At 45.8% G+C, this 18,407-nt stretch overlaps 1 protein-coding gene across 5 annotated transcripts in view; it reads left to right on the top strand.

The window, feature by feature from the left end:
* LOC129822334 (paired box protein Pax-3-like) overlaps positions 1 to 17,791 on the top strand; it is a 34,101-nt gene extending 16,310 nt beyond the window's left edge. For 3 of the 5 annotated variants that reach the window (XM_055880547.1, XM_055880545.1, XM_055880544.1), the window contains exons 5-9: positions 3,440 to 3,639; positions 7,737 to 7,902; positions 8,110 to 8,327; positions 13,471 to 13,753; positions 15,227 to 17,791. In XM_055880547.1, the coding sequence (XP_055736522.1) occupies positions 3,440 to 3,639; positions 7,737 to 7,902; positions 8,110 to 8,327; positions 13,471 to 13,753; positions 15,227 to 15,261 (902 nt within the window). In that variant the 3' untranslated portion in view covers positions 15,262 to 17,791. Of the gene's footprint in view, positions 1 to 3,439; positions 3,640 to 7,736; positions 7,903 to 8,109; positions 8,328 to 13,470; positions 13,759 to 15,226 lie in introns of all 5 variants that reach the window. The other 2 variants (XM_055880548.1, XM_055880546.1) reach the window with 1 other exon arrangement.
* Positions 17,792 to 18,407: the final 616 nt, after the last annotated feature.

The following is an 18,407-nucleotide window of genomic DNA, read 5'->3' as shown; positions in this document are numbered from 1 at the left end:
GGTCTCTCTATATAATAAGTCTTTGCATTTGTTGTTTGGTTAGTGATGTGGCATGAAGATGTTTAGAAGTCAGGAATTAAAATATTTGTTCTACTGGAAGCTCACAGAGTGAATGACTCATTAGGTGCTTGGAGGTAGTAAAGTTGCAGTTTTCCTTCTTGATTCATTGTAATGGTCTTAACCACGACCGGCAGCCATTTTACATCTTGGTTCTATTTAGTGTGGATGGGAGCAGCTGAGAGGCCTGTGTGAGTGTGAGTCGCTGTAAACAGAAATAGAACATTCTGATCAAATGAAAAATAGAATAATCTTCCCAAATACCCAAAGAAAACATCTCTCCCTCCCCTCCCCTTTCTCTTTCTCCCTTCCTCACATTGTTTCATGTTTCTTTACCAATTTGCTCTTCATGCATCCTTGTTGGCTCCCACTGCCATTGGTGTTGAGAAGGGAAAGTGTTAAGGGGGGACTGGATCAGTTTCACATGAGGAACCTCAAGCTATTTGGATTTTCTTGTATTTTCTTGTTGCTTCTGATTGGGACTAATACAGTGTTGGACAAAAACTCCCCCTCCACTCCAGGGAATTCATTAAGAGTAACACAAAGTCGGCGCGCCAGCCTCAATGAACTTCTGTTTCTGAAGTAGCTAAAGGCCTACTAGAACTGCCTGGTAGGAAACCAGCCCATACGCTTCAGAACAGAGTATACAGTAGTATTAAATCTGATCTTACTTTAACTTGAATAGTAGACATACAAAAGCTGTCAAGTCTCATATTATCACACTAACTCAATCAACCTGAAACTTCCACTCAGTGACCACTTCAATGTCTGACTGTGTGTGTGTGTGTGCTTGTGTGTGTGTGTGTGTGTGTGTGTCTGTGCTTGTGTGTGTGTCTGTGTGTGTGTGTGTGCTTGTGTGTGTGTCTGTGTGTGTGTGTGTGTGTGTGTGTGTGTGTGTGTGTGTGTGTGTGTGTGTGTGTGTGTGTGTGTGTGTGTGTGTGTGTGTGTGTGTGCGTGTGTGTCTGTACAAAGTGGAGCTGGGATGATAAATCGAAAATGATCGACACAGACTATATCGATCACTTATCGCAGGCATTTTGCTGATATCGTTCATCATGATAAGTAGCCTATACTGGAGAAATTTGAAATTAAACAAGTTTGATAATATGGGTGATTGTTAATGGGACAATTGATGGTACAACCATCAAACTAGTAGTTTAAAGGCAGAGTGCAGTCAAAAACTAGATTTTCTGTGCTTTATATACACTACATGACCAAAAGATCAGAACTCTGTGCAGGCCAATCAAGTTATTCCACACCGAACTTGACAAATCATTTCTGTATGGACCTCGCTTTGTGCACGGGGGCGTTGTCATGCTGAAATAAAGTGTGAAAAACAGCCCCAGACCATTATTCCTCCTCTACCAAACTTTACAGTTGACACAATGCATTGGGGCAGGTATCCACCAAACCAAGATTAGTCCGTCGGACTGCCAGATGGTGAAGCGTGATTCATCACTCCAGATAACGCGTTTCCACTGCTCCAGAGTCCAATGGCGGTGAGCTTTACAGCACTCCAGCCGACGCTTGGCATTGCGCATTGTGATCTTAGGCTTGTGTGCGGCTGCTCGGCGTTGTTAACCTATTTCATAAAGTGCCACGACAAAGTTATTGTGCTGACGTTGCTTCCAGAGGCAGTTTGGAACTCGGTAGTGAGTTTTGCAACCGAGGACAGCGGCCCCATTCTGTGAGCTTGTGTTGCCTACCACTTCGCAGATGAGCCGTTGTTGCTCTTAGACGTTTCCACTTCACAATAACTGCACTTCCAGTAGACTGGAGCAGCCCTGGCAGGGCATAAATTTTATGAACTGACTAGTTGGAAAGGTAGCATCTTATGACGGTGCCATGTTGAAAGTCACTGAGCTCATCAGTAAGGCCATTCTACTGCCAATGTTTGTCTATGGAGATTGCATGGCGGTGTGCTCGATTTTATACACCTGTGTAAAATATAAATATAAAATCAGCCTGTTTTGAAAAGACCGCCTGATATTTCAGCCTGTTTTGATGGGATGAAGTTTTGGCCTGCCCGGTGACATCACCAGGAGGTAAAGTAGACCAATAAAAAAGAGAGTTCCATACCTCTCTGGCAATAACAGATAGTTTCCCCCTCTCCACTCAGACCCCCCCCCCCAGATAGTCCTAAGAAGCTATTTTTGTTTCTTTTCTATCATTTTAATTGAAAACAATCACAGTAAGGTATTTAATTGTTACCCAGAAGTTATTTGATTTTGAGGAAAAATCTATGGAAATGTAAAGGATTAAAAAAAACTGTGGTGTACATTCATGTTATGAACGTATCATTCTATTTATCAATATTGCATAAATTCAGGCAATTCATCGCAATAAGTGTTTTTGTGCATATCACACAGCTCTAGTACAAATGTGTGCTTATGTGCGTGCTTATGTGCACATAGACAGGGACTCTGAGGTGCAGAGTAAAGCTGGGCGTTGGACACACAATGGCCTGTGGTCACCCTGGCCTGAGGAGAGTCTCTGATCTCTGGGTCTCCTTGGCCTTGGCTCTGTCTGTCTGGCTGGCTTGGCCCTGCCCTAGGTTACCACTGTGTTACTACTGGCCCGCAGCTTTAGAGAGCCTCTCCAATTCACTGCCTCTTCTGCTGAATTGGCTCTTAAATGGCCGGCATTTCTCTCTGAGCAAACAAGACCAGCATGCACCTGCAGAGTGGTGTAGAGGGGGTATATGGGGGGTGGGGGTGGGGGGGGGGGGGGGCTGCCCTGTCCCTCGCTCAATCCCCAACTGCTACTGGGGCTCCAGAAAGACTGCAACTTTAGACAATGCTGGTTCCCCCCTACACTCTCTCTCTTTCCATCACTGACCCCCCCTTTCCCCCCTTAAAAAACGAATGATCCCTGGATCCAAATTAGGCCTTTGTGTGGCGCTTAGTCCTCTCAATCCCACTGTCGCTGCGCCTCGGGAACCTTGTCCTGTGGGATTATTTATAAAATCACACAGAATTCCCCTCTGAATGGAAGTCTGTTGGTGCACAAGACAAGAGAAATGGGGGTTATTGGGAGGGTGTTGGTGGCCCCTCCTCTGAAGAGGTTTATGTAAACAGATAGCAGGGAAAAGGGAAAGTAAACAAGTTCACACTTCAAGTGGATGGATTTATACTTCTGTTCTTCACTCTCACTACATTACTACTCCTCTTTTTCTTGAGGACTTTCCCTTTTGGTCTTCCTGAATTATATTTGATCACTGTAGTCAGGAGAATGAGAAACTGAAGATATGTTTTGTAAGACTTTGAAGTATTATTATTTTTACTTTTCTTTAACCAGTCAGTAACTGTTACCTGTGATAATGATATAGGTCTAACTAACACCATGAAAGGCCTAACTGTGCACCTCTTGTCGGTTGGAGCAGCGAGCCACTCAGATGAGGGGTCGGACGTGGAGTCTGAACCGGACCTGCCTCTGAAGAGGAAGCAGCGCCGCAGTAGAACCACCTTCACGGCCGAACAGCTGGATGAGCTGGAGAGAGCCTTCGAACGAACACACTACCCTGACATCTACACCAGGGAAGAGCTGGCTCAGAGGGCCAAACTCACGGAGGCCAGAGTACAGGTAGACTACACACACATCACACACACACATTCTTTGTCTCACATCACACACAGGGATGCACAAGTATACACACACACATTCCTGGCCTTCCCCTTCATCCTGTGTTCCCAGGGGTCCAATCTGCAGGGCCAGCTCTGATCTACGGCCCAGAAAATTCCCCACAACAGCTCCCATATGGAGGCTGTACCGGGCCCAGAATGGGGCTATTACATATGGAATCAGCATGAGTCCCGCCAGTCACACACACTGACTCTCAGCAGCAGCAGCCAACCACATCCCCCCATACTGGTCAGAGGAGAAGGAGGCCTGTTCAGTTAAATGTTAATTTAGAAATTTGGATGGGTTCATTTATCTACTATGTCCCTGTGAATGGATCAGCCAGGTCACTCACGATACAAGTCAGTATTCGACATACATCCATGTCTGAGGAGGTCAGGAGATGACGTGGAAACCGGCCACTAGGGGCAACAGTGAGCCATGTTACCTTCAAGTAAGTTTTGGTTATGCTAGGGCGTTGAGGACGGGGAGACGGATAAGTGTAAGCATCTGCCTATGATTCCAAAGGTGGCAAGTTTGAATCCAGCAATAGAAAGTTGTTTTTGAGATGTGTGTTTTAAGCCTATCCCAAACCTTAACCCTTACCTTAACAATTCGGAGTTAACTTCTCTAGGATATGTGGGATGCTAACGTCCCACTTGGCCAAAAGCCAGTAAAAATGCAGAGCGCCAAATTCAAATATATTACTATAAAAATCTAACTTTCATGAAATCACACATGAAAGACACCAAATTAAAGCTACACTTGTGTGAATCCAGCCAACATGTCTGATTTCAAAAAGGATTTACGGCAAAAGCACACAAAACGATTATGTTAGGTCAGTACATAGCCACAGAAAAACACAGCCATTTTTCCAGCCAAAGAGAAGAGTAACAAAAAGCAGAAATAGAGATAAAATTAATCACTAACCTTTGATAATCTTCATCAGATAACACTCATAGGACTTCATGTTACACAATACATGTATGTTTTGTTCGGTAAAGTTCATATTTATATCCAAAAATCGGAGTTTAGGCGGGACGCTACTGTCTCACTTGGCAAAAAGCCCGAGAAAATGCAGAGCGCCAAATTCAAATTACTATGAAAATTAATATAAAAATCAAACTTTCATGAAATCACACATGAAAGATACCAAATTAAAGCTACACTGGTTGTGAATCCAGCCAACATGTCAGAATTCAAATAGGCTTTTTGGCGAAAGCAAACGATGCTATTATCTGAGGATAGCACAATAGCAAACAAAGACAGAGAAGCATATTTCAACCCTGCAGGCGCGACATAAAACGCAGAAATAAAAACATAATTCATGCCTTACCTTTGAGGAGCTTCTGTTGTTGGCACTCCAATATGTCCCATAAACATCACAAAAGGTCCTTTTGTTCGATTAATTCCGTCGATATATATCCAAAATGTCCATTTATTTGGCGCGTTTGATCCAGAAAAACACCGGTTCCAACTTGCTCAAGCGTGACTACAAAATATCTCAAAGGTTACCTGTAAACTTTGTCAAAAAATTAAAACCAACTATAGCTAGCTTTCTGGTCACGCGCTTCTATCTAACAGGACACTTCATGTGACTCTCGTTCAAGATGGCCGTACTTCTTCATTACACAAAGGAATAACCTCAACCAATTTCTCAAGACTGTTGACATCCAGTGGAAGCAGTAGGAACTGCAAGCAGGTCCCTTAGAAATCTGGTTTCCCAATGAAAACTCATTGAAAAGAGAGTGACCTAAAAAAAAAAAATATGAATGGTTTGTCCTCGGGGTTTCGCCTGCTAAATAAGTTTTGTTATACTCACAGACATGATTCCAACAGTTTTAGAAACGTCACGGTGTTTTCTATCCAAATCTACTAGCAATGTGCATATCTTATCTTCTGGGGATGAGTATCTGGCAGTTGAATTTGGGTATGCTTTTCATCCAAACGTGAAAATGCTGCCCCCTATCCTAGAGAAGTTAATGCCTAAACTTAACCCTGACCTTAAAAATTAGGCGTTAATGCTTAAACTTAACCTTAAACACTTCGAAATTTGACGTTTGCAACAACTTCGAACATTGACGTTTCAGAAACATGGATGAACGTCTAATTCTGACGTGAGAGTGTGAGAGCTAGTTGGAATGGATATGAGTTTTGAGGAAAGCACCGTCCTCAAACATGATTCCCTTGTTCTCATTAGCAACAGTATTTGGTATTTTGGGTGACTCTATGGCTTTGGAACAGAAATTAAATAAGACCATCAGAGATAGTTTATAGTTATAGGGGAGGAAACCATGTAAAATAGTGTTGATTTGCTATGGCCAAGTCCATGTTTAATGATGTTCTGGTGGTGGCCCATGAGATGTGGAGATAGCGAAGACCTTGTTGGCTGCAGACAGGAGTCACATGGGCTGGTCTGGAGAGGAACACATGACCCCCTCCCACACACACACACACACACACACACACACACACACACACACACACACACACACACACACACACACACACACACACACACACACACACACACACACACACACACACACACACACACACACACACACACACACACACACACACACACACACACACACACACACACAAAGAGATGATGTCACAATGTGGTCCACACAAATGGGAGATCACTATGTGACTTCTAACTATAGCTAAGGGCAGTACACACACACACACACACACACACACACACACACACACACACACAATGCAAATGCACAAGCACACACGAACACACAAACACACACACACACGATTCATAGAAAGCAGATTATTTTAAAAATGCAGTCAGACAAAAACAGAGATTGACTCGTAGAGAGAGATATACACATATGCACAACTAACAGTCATTAACCGTTCATATACAGTACCAGTCAAAAGTGTGGACACACCTATTCATTCATCCCAGATGGGATGGCGTATCGCTGGAGAATGCTGTGGTAGCCATGCTGGTTAAGTGTGCCTTGAATTCTAAATAAATCACAGACAGTGTCACCAGCTAAGCACCCCCACACCATCACACCTCCTCCTCCATGCTTCACGGTGGGAACCACACATTTGGAGATCATCCGTTCCCCTACTCTGTGTCTCACAAAGACACAGAGGTTGGAACCAAAACTCTCAAATTTGGACTCATCAGATCAAAGGACAGATTTCCACCGGTCTAATGTCCAATGCTCATGTTTCTTGGCCCAAGCAAGTCCGTTCTTCTAATTGGTGTCCTTTAGTACTGGTTTCGCTGCAGCAATTCAACCATGAAGGCCTGATTCACGCAGTTTCCTCTGAACTCCTCTTGATGTTGAAATGTTTGTTACTTGAACTCTGTGAAGCATTTATTTGGGCTGCAGTTTCTGAGGCTGGTAACTCTAATGAACTTATCCTCTGCAGCAGAGGTAACTCTGGGTCTTCCTTTCCTGTGGCAGTCCTCATGAGAGCCAGTTTCATCATAGCGATTGATGGTTTTTGCAACTGCACTTGAAGAAACTAAGTTCTTGAAATGTTCCCGGATTGACTAACCTTCATGTCCTAATGTAATGATGGACTGTCGTTTCTCTTTGCTTATTTGAGCTGTTCTTGCCATAATATGGACTTGGTCTTTTACCAAATAGGGCTATCTCCTGTCTACCAATCCTACCTTGTCACAACACAACTGATTGTCTCAAACGCATTAAGAAGGAAAACAATTCCACAAATTAACTTTTAACAAGGCACACCTGTTAATTGAAATACATTCCAGGTGACTACCTCAAGAAGCTGGTTGAGAGAATGCCAACAGTGTGCAAAGCTGTCATCAAGGCAAATGGTGGCTACTTTGAAGAATCACAAATATAAAATATATTTTGATTTGTTTAACACTTTTTTGTTATTACATGATTCCATATGTGTTTTTTCATAGTTTTGATGTCTTCAATATTACTCTACAATGTAGAAAATAATAAAAATAAAGAAAAACCCTTGTGTCCAAACCTTTGACTGGTACTGTAAGTGGGAATGAATGTTTAAGACAATGTAAGATCTCATGTCATGTTTTCCTCTTTCCCCAGGTGTGGTTCAGTAACAGAAGAGCCCGCTGGAGGAAGCAGGCTGGAGCTAGTCAGCTCATGGCCTTCAATCACCTGATCCCTGGGGGTTTCCCGCCCTCTGCCATGTCCAGTCTCTCACCTTATCAGTTGTCTGACAGCCCGTATCCCCCTACATCCATATCACAAGGTTTGGACACTATAATCAAGGCCACAGGCTAAACATCCTGTGTGTTTCAGCTATTGCTGTCAGGGTTCAGACCCTTGAGCTTGATTAACAAAGTCATGTATTATTAAATATTGACTGCTTCAAGTGGGCTACAATGTAATAATCTGTCAATTGAGAGACAATATATCTAAATGGAACTTTCTTCCTTTTTATTTGTCCTTCCCTTAGCGGTGTCGGAGCAGGCCAGCACCCTGCATCGGCCCCAGCCCCTGCCCCCCTCCTCAGGCCATCACCAGAGCTCAGGTGGGGGAGGGCAGGATGTGGGGTCGGCCTACTGCCTGGCCTCTGGACGCCACGGCTTCTCAGGCTACTCTGACAACTTTGTCACGTCAGGAGGCCCTCCCAACTCCCAGAACCCTACCAACGGCAATGGCCTCTCCTCCCAGGTGAGTCCAGCGGAGCTACCGATGTACACACAGACACACAAACAGACACACACACACACAGAAACAGAGTTCACACTCTTATCTATGTCGGGAGGTGGGTGTGAGGTGGAGGTGGGTGTGAGGTCAAATCAAATCAAATTTAATTTGTCATATGCGCCGAATACAACAGGTGTAGACCTTACCGTGAAATGCTTACTTTCAAGCCCTTAACCAACAATGCAGTTTTAAGAAAAATAAGAGTTAAGAAAAATATTTACTAAATAAACTAAAGTAAAAAGTAAAAGAGCAACAATAAAATAACGTGGCTATGTACAGGGGGTACCGGTTCCTGAGTCAATGTGCAGGGGTACAAGTTAGTCGAGGTAATTGAGGTAATAATGTAGATAGGGGTAAAGTGACTATGCATACATAATAAACAACGAGTAGCAGCATTGTAAAAAAAGGGGGTGGGGTCAATGCAAGTAGTCTGGGTAGCCATTTGATTAGCTGTTCAGCAGTAGAAGCTGTTAAGAAGCTGTTAAGAAGCCTTTTGGACCTAGACTTGGTGCTCTGGTACCGCTTGCAATGCCGTAGTAGAGAGAACAGTCTATGACTAGGGCTTTTAGGGCCTTCCTCTTACACTGCCTGATATAGAGCTCCTTGATGTCAGGAAGCTTGCAGTCAGAGGCCGAGCAGTTGTCATACCAGGAGGTGATGCAACCAGTCAGGATGCTCTCAATGGTGCAGCTGTATAACTTTTTGAGTATCTGAGGAACCATGCCAAATCTTTTCAGTCTCCTGAGGAGGAATATGCATTGTTGTACCCTCTTCACGACTGTCTTGGTGTGTTTGGACCATGATAGTTTGTTAGTGACACCAAGGCTCCACTACAGCCCCGTCGATGAGAATGCGGGCGTGCTTGGGCCTCCTTTTCCTGTAGTCCACGATAATCTCCTTTGTCTTGATCACGTTGAGGGAGAGGTTGTTGTCCTGGCACCACACTGCCAGGTCTCTGACTTCCTCCTTATAGGCTGTATCATTGTTGTCGGGGATCAGGCCTACCACCGTTGTGTCGTCAGCAAACTTAATGATGGTGTTGGAGTCGTGCTTGGCCACGCAGTCATGAGTGAACAGGGAGTACAGGAGGGGACTAAGCACACACCCCTGAGGGGCCCCCGTGTTGAGGATCAGCGTGGCAGATGTGTTATTGCCTAGGTGGGTGTGAGGTGGTGGTGGGTGTGAGGTGGAGGTGGGTGTGAGGTGGTGGTGGGTGTGAGTTGGTGGTGGGTGTGAGGTGGAGGTGGGTGTGAGGTGGAGGTGGGTGTGAGGTGGAGGTGGGTGTGAGGTGGAGGTGGGTGTGAGGTGGAGGTGGGTGTGATGTGGAGGTGGGTGTGAGGTGGAGGTGGGTGTGAGGTGGAGAGGGGTGTGAGGTGGTGGTGGGTGTGAGGTGGTGGTGGGTGTGAGGTGGAGGTGGGTGTGAGGTGGTGGTGGGTGTGAGGGGGTGTGAGGTGGTGGTGGGTGTGAGGTGGGTGTGAGGTGGTGGTGGGTGTGAGGTGGTGGTGGGTGTGAGGTGGAGGTGGGTGTGAGATGGTGGTGGGTGTGAGGTGAGGGTGGGAGGTGGAGGTGGGTGTGATGTGGAGGTGGGTGTGAGGTGGTGGTGGGTGTGAGGTGGAGGTGGGTGTGAGGTGGAGGTGGGTGTGAGGTGGAGTTGGGTGTGAGGTGGTGGTGGGTGTGAGGTGGAGGTGGGTGTGAGGTGGTGGTGGGTGTGAGCTGGTGGTGGGTGTGAGGTGGAGGTGGGTGTGAGGTGGAGTTGGGTGTGAGGTGGTGGTGGGTGTGAGGTGGAGGTGGGTGTGAGCTGGTGGTGGGTGTGAGGTGGAGGTGGGTGTGAGGTGGAGTTGGGTGTGAGGTGGTGGTGGGTGTGAGGTGGAGGTGGGTGTGAGTGTGAGTGTGAGGTGGTGGTGGGTGTGAGGTGGTGGTGGGTGTGAGCTGGTGGTGGGTGTGAGGTGGAGGTGGGTGTGAGGTGGAGTTGGGTGTGAGGTGGTGGTGGGTGTGAGGTGGAGGTGGGTGTGAGTGTGAGTGTGAGGTGGTGGTGGGTGTGAGGTGGTGGTGGGTGTGAGCTGGTGGTGGGTGTGAGGTGGAGGTGGGTGTGAGGTGGGTGTGAGGTGGTGGTGGGTGTGAGGTGGAGGTGGGTGTGAGGTGGTGGTAGGTGTGAGGTGGAGGTTGATGTGAGGTGGTGGTGGGTGTGAGGTGGTGGTGGGTGTGAGGTGGAGGTGGAGTGAAAGGACTTGAAAAGGACAGAGGAAGGACACAGAGGAGGACAAATGAGGAGAAGATGAGACAAATGAAAACTGAAAAGACAATTATGACCAATTATACAGGCATGAGGCTTATCGTCCCTTTACCTAAACATTAAAGGCTGTCCTAACAGGCAGAAAATGAGATTTCAGCTGCTCAAAGTCAGACCGCTCAGACAATACAGCACAGGGTTTACACACACGCACTCACACACACGCACACGCACAAACACACAGTACTTCGGGGTCACTTTAGAGAGTGTGACTGACAATATGGACATGAAGGATGACTGACTGGAGAGGCTGACATGGAAAAATTTAATTTACACAGGTCACATGTTGGGAAAGAAAACATTTTGAAATGTTTCATATTATTGATGAACGTTTAAAATACTTATTAATATACTGAACTGTGTTCAATTTATCAAAATAACAATGAATAGGCTAAGTCATAAGGAGGGGAGATATCGTCTATCAAAGAACATGTATGGTAGTCTAATATTTTCAGACAATAGTCTGTGTTTTTCTGTTGCAGTAGGACAAATATACATTTGCTTCGAGTTTCACCGTCATCACCTCTAACTCGTCCCTGGCTGTAGCCCATCAACACATCCATAATATCCTTGCACTTTGGAAGAGGAATCAATCAAGGTTCCAGTGTCCAAATTGATTGCTACCGAATATTTAAGGAATTGAATTATGTGTGTAATTTATGTAGATGACTTCCTATGTTTTGTTACATATATCATTGGTGCAGGCTATCTCCATTTTTTGGTACGAGTGTGGAATGTTGTTTAAATTATGAATTGACTTAAATTGGATGGGTCTTTCATTTATATAAATGGTTATGAAGAGTGTATATCGAAGATCAACTAGGCCTACTCTATTTAGAAACTAGAAATAAAATGGATTGATCATTATTATTTGCATGCAAGAGAACTTCTGCTGCATGTTGGCGCAACACACAATTCTACAAATCAAACACCCCTTATCCTCCTCTCTCTCTCTCTCTCTCTCTCTCTCTCTCTCTGATAAATGGGGTGCCTGACCCCCATATGTTTTCCATTTGTAAGGAACACACCTCGACATCTGCAAGGGTGTTTGTCAAGATTACACTGACAGGGCTTCTGTATGACAACCATAATGTATGTTTGAGACTGTGTATTTTAAGATGCATGGGAAACTACCCCTCCCTGAATCTCTGTTGAGATTTTGTTTATCTACACTTTCCTCTCTTACGCAGTCCATACACAGCTACCTTGGACAATCAGGGAAACACACACACACACACACACATACACACACACACACACACACACACACACACACACACACACACACACACACACACACACACACACACACACACACACACACACACACACACACACACACACACACACACACACACACACATACACACACACACACACACACACACACACACTGCACATAAACCGTCAAGCCTCCAGGGAGGCTTCTCATGATTGCATTCTTACAATGTTTGTCTCCACATTCCTCAGTATGAAAGTCAAGTCCTCATTTATTTGAATATACAGTATATTGTATGAGAGATCAGGAATGTCCTGTATGTCTCAGACTTCCCCCATTCCGACATTCTTCCTTGGCTCTCCTCTGCTGTCCGGCTTTTCCTGGACACGCTGATTTGGGGCCGCTGGACACAGCAATGTTCCAACACAGAATACGCCGATGAAGCCCAGCCAGGAGCCACGTCACGCTAAAGAGACAAGGAGAGACGAGAGAGAAAGAGAAAGAGGGAGAGAGAGAGAGAGGTATAGCGTTTTTAGAAAGCTGTAGTTTCTTGTAGAGGTCGACCGCACCAACCGTCCATATACTTCTTCTGTTTAAACAGAGTGTTCCAAAACGCAGGTTCTTTTGGGGGAAAATGTTATTTGGGTCGAGAAACACAACTCCCCTCTCAAAATCAACATGGGCTCCTCTGTCCCCTGCCTGGGAAATGACTTAAGTGGGACCATCTGTGTGTGTGGATGTAGAATAATATGTCACTTATAGGGCCAGAAGAGCCCAAAGTGCAGCGTACCTGCTTTTCATTAGGACATCGACAGAGGCTAGAGGTCTTTGTTTAGAGGGATTAGATTCATTTAGAGGTAGGGATGTTTAAAGTGGTCACGTTGGGTTGGGATATATCTTTTCAGTGAGATGATATTGAGTCACAGCAATTATCTGTTTATTAGACACTTTTGTTGAACTTGTTCCCATCCATCCAGTTAAAGTTAGTGAGGGTTTGTTATCGGCTCGTTCTGTCTGAACCTCCTTTACAACAACACCCTACGGCTCTTTTCCGTCCTTCGTTCGCCAAGAAATATTCCCCCAAATTCAATTATCGGGTGGCTAATCAACAACAGGTCAAAGCCTGTTTCTCTGTCTGCAGCTTGTCTGCTGTGGTCCAGAGGCTTTTCTCTCTGCTTCTAAAGGTCGACTACCTTATCTGTGTTGGGACATCTTTGGTGATAAGTCTTTATCTCATCCTATGCTTTTTGGAGCGGCGGCAGGAGGGAATTTCCAAATAAGTGGAGTAGAGTTTCTGAGACAAATTGGTTGATTATTCCTCTGTGGTGCTATCGCTGCCTGTCTGGGAAGGCCTGGTGGAAGTGTTTTGATGTCAGTGGAGAGGAACTTCCTGTCTGAGTTAGGCTGTGCTACTATGTGTTATGGATGGGGGTTGGGCGTGGTGTTTGGAATGATACATAACACAAAGCTGTGCCAAAGCGTCTGATAGGACTACACCACCTGTTCTCACAAGTTCCAAAATCACTTAACCACCTATCTGAATGGAATGTCAATAACGTCACTGTAACAGCAATAACACTCTCCCTCCCTCTCTCCAGGTGATGGGTCTGTTGAACCCAGGCGGGGTGCCCCACCAGCCCCAGAGTGACTACGCCCTCTCCCCCCTGACAGGAGGCCTGGAGCCCCCCGGGGGCATGGGGGCCAGCTGCTCCCAGCGTCTGGAGCACCTCAAGGGTCTGGAGGGCCTGTCCAGTGTCCCCAACATCCCCAGTCTCCCCTCGCTGCCCAACTCCCAGTCCTACTGCCATTCCTCCTACAGCGCTCCTGCCTACAGCGTGGACCCTGTGGCCTCCTACCAGTATGGGCAGTACCATGGACAAAGTAAGGTCAATATCTCTCACTTTTATTACCACTTAAACACTTAGGAAGATCTCTCTCCAATCATATCAACTGTAGCCGCCTTGAGTTTTCACTGCTCTTAAGTCTACCACACCAAAACATTTACAAAGGACAAATGTGTTGATGGGACTCTATCAGTGTTCATATGACGTGTTTCCATCCAACAAAAACAGCAGGGTTTCAGACAGGAAGAGTTGTTTGATCCTATCTCTGAAGTAACGCTGACTATATTGGATCATATCTGTCCTTTGGTATACTGTAGCTCACATCATGTCACCTCGCCTCACCTCGCCTCGCCTGTCAGCAATTGTTAATTCCTGTCAAACAGCACTAACAGTGTAAGATATGCTCTCCTGGAACATTTTCTTATGGGAGGCTTGTTTAACTGTGAGGAGGCCCTTCAGTTCACATTAACATTACACTAAGGTTAACTCTGACATCAAACAAACCTTCATGTAACTCTCAAAAACCGACGTCATCCACATGCGTTCAACCGTGATTAGAGCACCCTGTAGTTTTCAATTTCCCTCTGTGGGGGGCGACCTGCACAGGTCACCCAATCAGGCCAGTCCCTCGACCTCGCAGCAACCTTCAAAGCAAAGGCACCAGTCCCTGTAGCTGGCTGCTACGGCTTTATAAAGGACTGCAGGTATCGAGTGAATATTTAACCTAATATCCGAGAGAAAGAAATGCCTAATGAAATATCTTGAAGAGATATGTAAGTGGACAGAAAAGACACACACACACACACACACACACACACACACACACACACACACACACACACACACACACACACACACACACACACACACACACACACACACACACACACACACACACACACACACACACACACACACACACACACACACACACACACACATCAGAGGGACTACATCTTGATGTCATTAATCACAGAGACTGGATACCCGTGTGCGGTTAGGTCTGTAGAATGGGAAAAGGGATTTTCTGGGGGGTGGAAGGATCCTAATATCCTCTGGCAGGGAGCAATTAGAAACAGGTGTGTGGTGTGGGCCTGCTGAGGTCAGCTGGGGAAGCAATATTGATCCCTGTCCCAGATTCACTGGTACTGGGCCTCTAGTGTCAAGCCTAACCAAGCCCTTACCCAACCTTAATGGGACTGATTTCAAGTCTGCCCACTTCACCTTTCTAGACCACACACACACACACACACACACACACACACACACACACACACACACACACACACACACACACACACACACACACACACACACACACACACACACACACACACACACACACGCACACACACACACACACACACACACACACTGTGAGACTGATCACCATGATAATGCTGCTCCCATGGTTTAAACCCTCTTTATCTCTGTCAGTGATCATCAGTCTTTATTTTTAATTGAGGTTAACTTGTAATTTAGTCTCATTCTCTTCTGTTTTTCCTTTTAGGTGCCCTTCATTATCTGAGACCTGAGATCACCTGAGGATCTGCCCATCTAAGAACTCCCCCCCCCCCCACCTCCACCTCTGGCCCAGCCCAGTCTCCACCTCCGGCCCAGCCCAGTCTCCACCTCCACCTCTGGCCCAACCCAGTCTCCACCTCTGGCCCAACCCAGTCTCCACCTCCACCTCCGGCCCAGCCCAGCCCAGTCTCCACCTCCACCTCCGGCACAACCCAGTCTCCACCTCCACCTCCGGCCCAACCCAGCCCAGTCTCCACATCCATCTCCAGCACAACCCAGTCTCCACCTCCACCTCCGGCCCAGCCCAGCCCAGTCTCCACCTCCACCTCCGGCCCAGCCCAGCCCAGTCTCCACCTCCACCTCCGGCACAACCCAGTCTCCACCTCCACCTCCGGCCCAGCCCAGCCCAGTCTCCACATCCATCTCCGGCACAACCCAGTCTCCACCTCCACCTCCGGCCCAGCCCAGCCAAGTCTCCACCTCCACCTCCGGCCCAGCCCAGCCCAGTCTCCACCTCTGGCCCAGTCCAGTCTCCACCTCTGGCCCAACCCAGTCTCCACCTCTACCTCCGGCACAACCCAGTCTCCACCTCCAGCCCAGTCTCCTCCTCCAGCCAAGCCCAGTCACCTCCTCCAGCCAAGCCCAGTCTCCTCCTCCGGCCAAGCCCAGTCTCCAACTCCGGCCCAGCCCAGTCTCCAACTCCGGCCCAGCCCAGTCTCCACCTCCACCTCCAGCCTAGTCTCGGTTGAGGGACGTGTGTACTATACTGTATATGTTGAAACTGAGGGGGCTCTTCAAGTAATCAGGACCAAAAGCTTCCTCCACCATCCCTGGCTACTTATTTCCTCACCCATACACTTCCACTCAACAATGATCTGTTCCTTCAGGCTTGATGAAAGTAATGGAAGAGAGACTAAAGTTAAAGGACATTGATAGAGTAATTTAAGGCCAAAACAATGAAACACAAGAACTTAGATTAATGTCTGTTGATGGCTGACAGAGATGCCACTGGGTACATTCCCTTGGCTGTGATGTGGTCTACCCCACATTGTGCGCCAACTATGACCAGGAAAACCGTGGAAGACTAATCCAAACCCACAGCACAGCCCAGGAGTGGAGGCCCGGTTGGGGTAAAACATCCTTAAGTCGGGCCTGTGGAAGAGCACAACCAGACTGTATAGTAACAGACTCACTAGTGGCTTTAGAGCTGTGAACCTGTTTACATGTTTGTCGTAGGGCCAAAGGAATACAGATTCATTCGATTTATCTCTGAATGAAAGCTACTTGAGGGAAAAAATAACAGACTTTTATTTGACGTTGCATTTATTTGATATGTTTTGTTCCAGAAGATTCCTTCCCACACAAAGAGTGAAATGAACACAACATTCCAGCCATAGACTGAGGAACAAACAAACAAACAAACAAGGAAATGTGTAGAAAATAAACATGTCAATCAAAGAAAGAGGAAGCTTTGAGACATCATCATAAACAGACCTGTAATATATACTACAGCTGTTCCTTCCCTTCGTTATGTTAAATGCTCAGTGTTCTAAAACATTCCATTGAACTCTCGCTGTGTTCTGTTGATAACTCTGATCTCTTGTAGCTTTAGAAGTATTCCTAGGGGTCAGGGGTGACTTCGGGGAAAGTCCCAGGTGAAGGAGGAGGAGAAAGGAGGGGGGATTCAGGGATTCTGATGGGCGACAGGGCTGATCCATCAAGGGGTGCAGTCCCCCTCATAGAGGCCTATTAGGGCATGAGACCCACGACCAAGAGTCACATGAGAAACCAGGACCACCTCACCACAGACCAACCCAGCTGACCAGAAGTGCAATATCATGTACCTCAGAGTCAACGATGCCATCAAACATGAAACAAAAAGATCTTGTGTCTTAAGAACTTTCTGTAAAACATTTGAATCATGTTTGAATCATTGGTTATTACATGTGCCTACGTAGGCTTCGAGGTCCAAAACAAAGAAACAACAACATCGTCAGTACGGCTATGACAGCAAAGCCACAGGGAAAGGTGGGATGCACATTGTGAACCATTGAAGTCATTCCAAGCCCATGTGGAGCAGATTGATTCAAGGACAAAAAAGAAGTCAACAAAAAAAATGTATGAAAAAATTATTTCATAATTTTTTTTGCTTGTGTCTTTTTGTTTCTCTTGTTGCACCGAAAGATCAATAGTGTGGTGTTTTACGTCATTTCCTTATTTATTCTCTCTAAAGTATCTAAACAATTCTGCAACATTATTCTTAAACTTTCTGCAATGTTTTAGTCAAATTACTACATCACATACCTTATAGGAACACTGTGTCCGTCTGTTCACTAAATGGTAGCTGGATGTCTCAACAGATCAAAGGTTGCCACAAGCACTCAGCTCTCAATTGTACATTTGTCTGTAACAGAAAGAAAAGTGTTTTTTCTTTCCAATGGTTTCTTTAATTTTTATATATTTTTTGTATTATTTGACACAATGTTATGGCGCAATGTCTTGTGTACAAGCTCAGTATTATTACTATTTATAATAAAAAATGAAAATACAATGACTAAAAATAGTAACATTTTTATTGAAAGTTACACTGTAATTTCAAGGTCATTTTGGTCTCAATGCAATCTTTGTGTATGAAATGTTTGTCATCAATGTGCAGTAAATAATTGACAGTGATTCATCGTAATATAAAATTCGAAATAATAGAGAGACAAGCATGTCGTTTTCAAATAAACGTATTTAAACCCCTAAGCCCTGTGTAAAAATAGAACCCTAAAGAGAGGTTCCTGACATGGAGTTGGACTTGAACACAACAGCCTTTCTTAGAAATAGTACTCAAGACATTCAAACATCTGTACGATCTATTAATGCCCACTGGCACTCTACTGTAACAAACACACTTCTGTTTCACAAATTCTAAATGAGAACAACCCTTAGAGCGTTTGGACAAACAGAACACCCTCCTCCCCCTCACTCTTCACCCTCGCTGCCCCTTACCCCTCTCAGGCCTTGGTCATACACACAGGGCCACTGTGAGTGTGTGTGTGTGTGTGTATTGAGTATGTGTGTGTGTGTGTGTGTATCGAGTATGTGTGTGTGTGCGCACGCGCCACCCTGAGGATATTAGCCCTAATTAAAACACTGGTCTGATTAATCGAGTCTCGTCTCAG

Source organism: Salvelinus fontinalis, chromosome 24, assembly GCF_029448725.1.
Source record: "Salvelinus fontinalis isolate EN_2023a chromosome 24, ASM2944872v1, whole genome shotgun sequence".
Taxonomy (NCBI): Eukaryota; Metazoa; Chordata; class Actinopteri; order Salmoniformes; family Salmonidae; genus Salvelinus; species Salvelinus fontinalis.
Note: the sequence above shows the minus strand (reverse complement) of the source record. Positions and strands in the feature narration are given on the sequence as shown.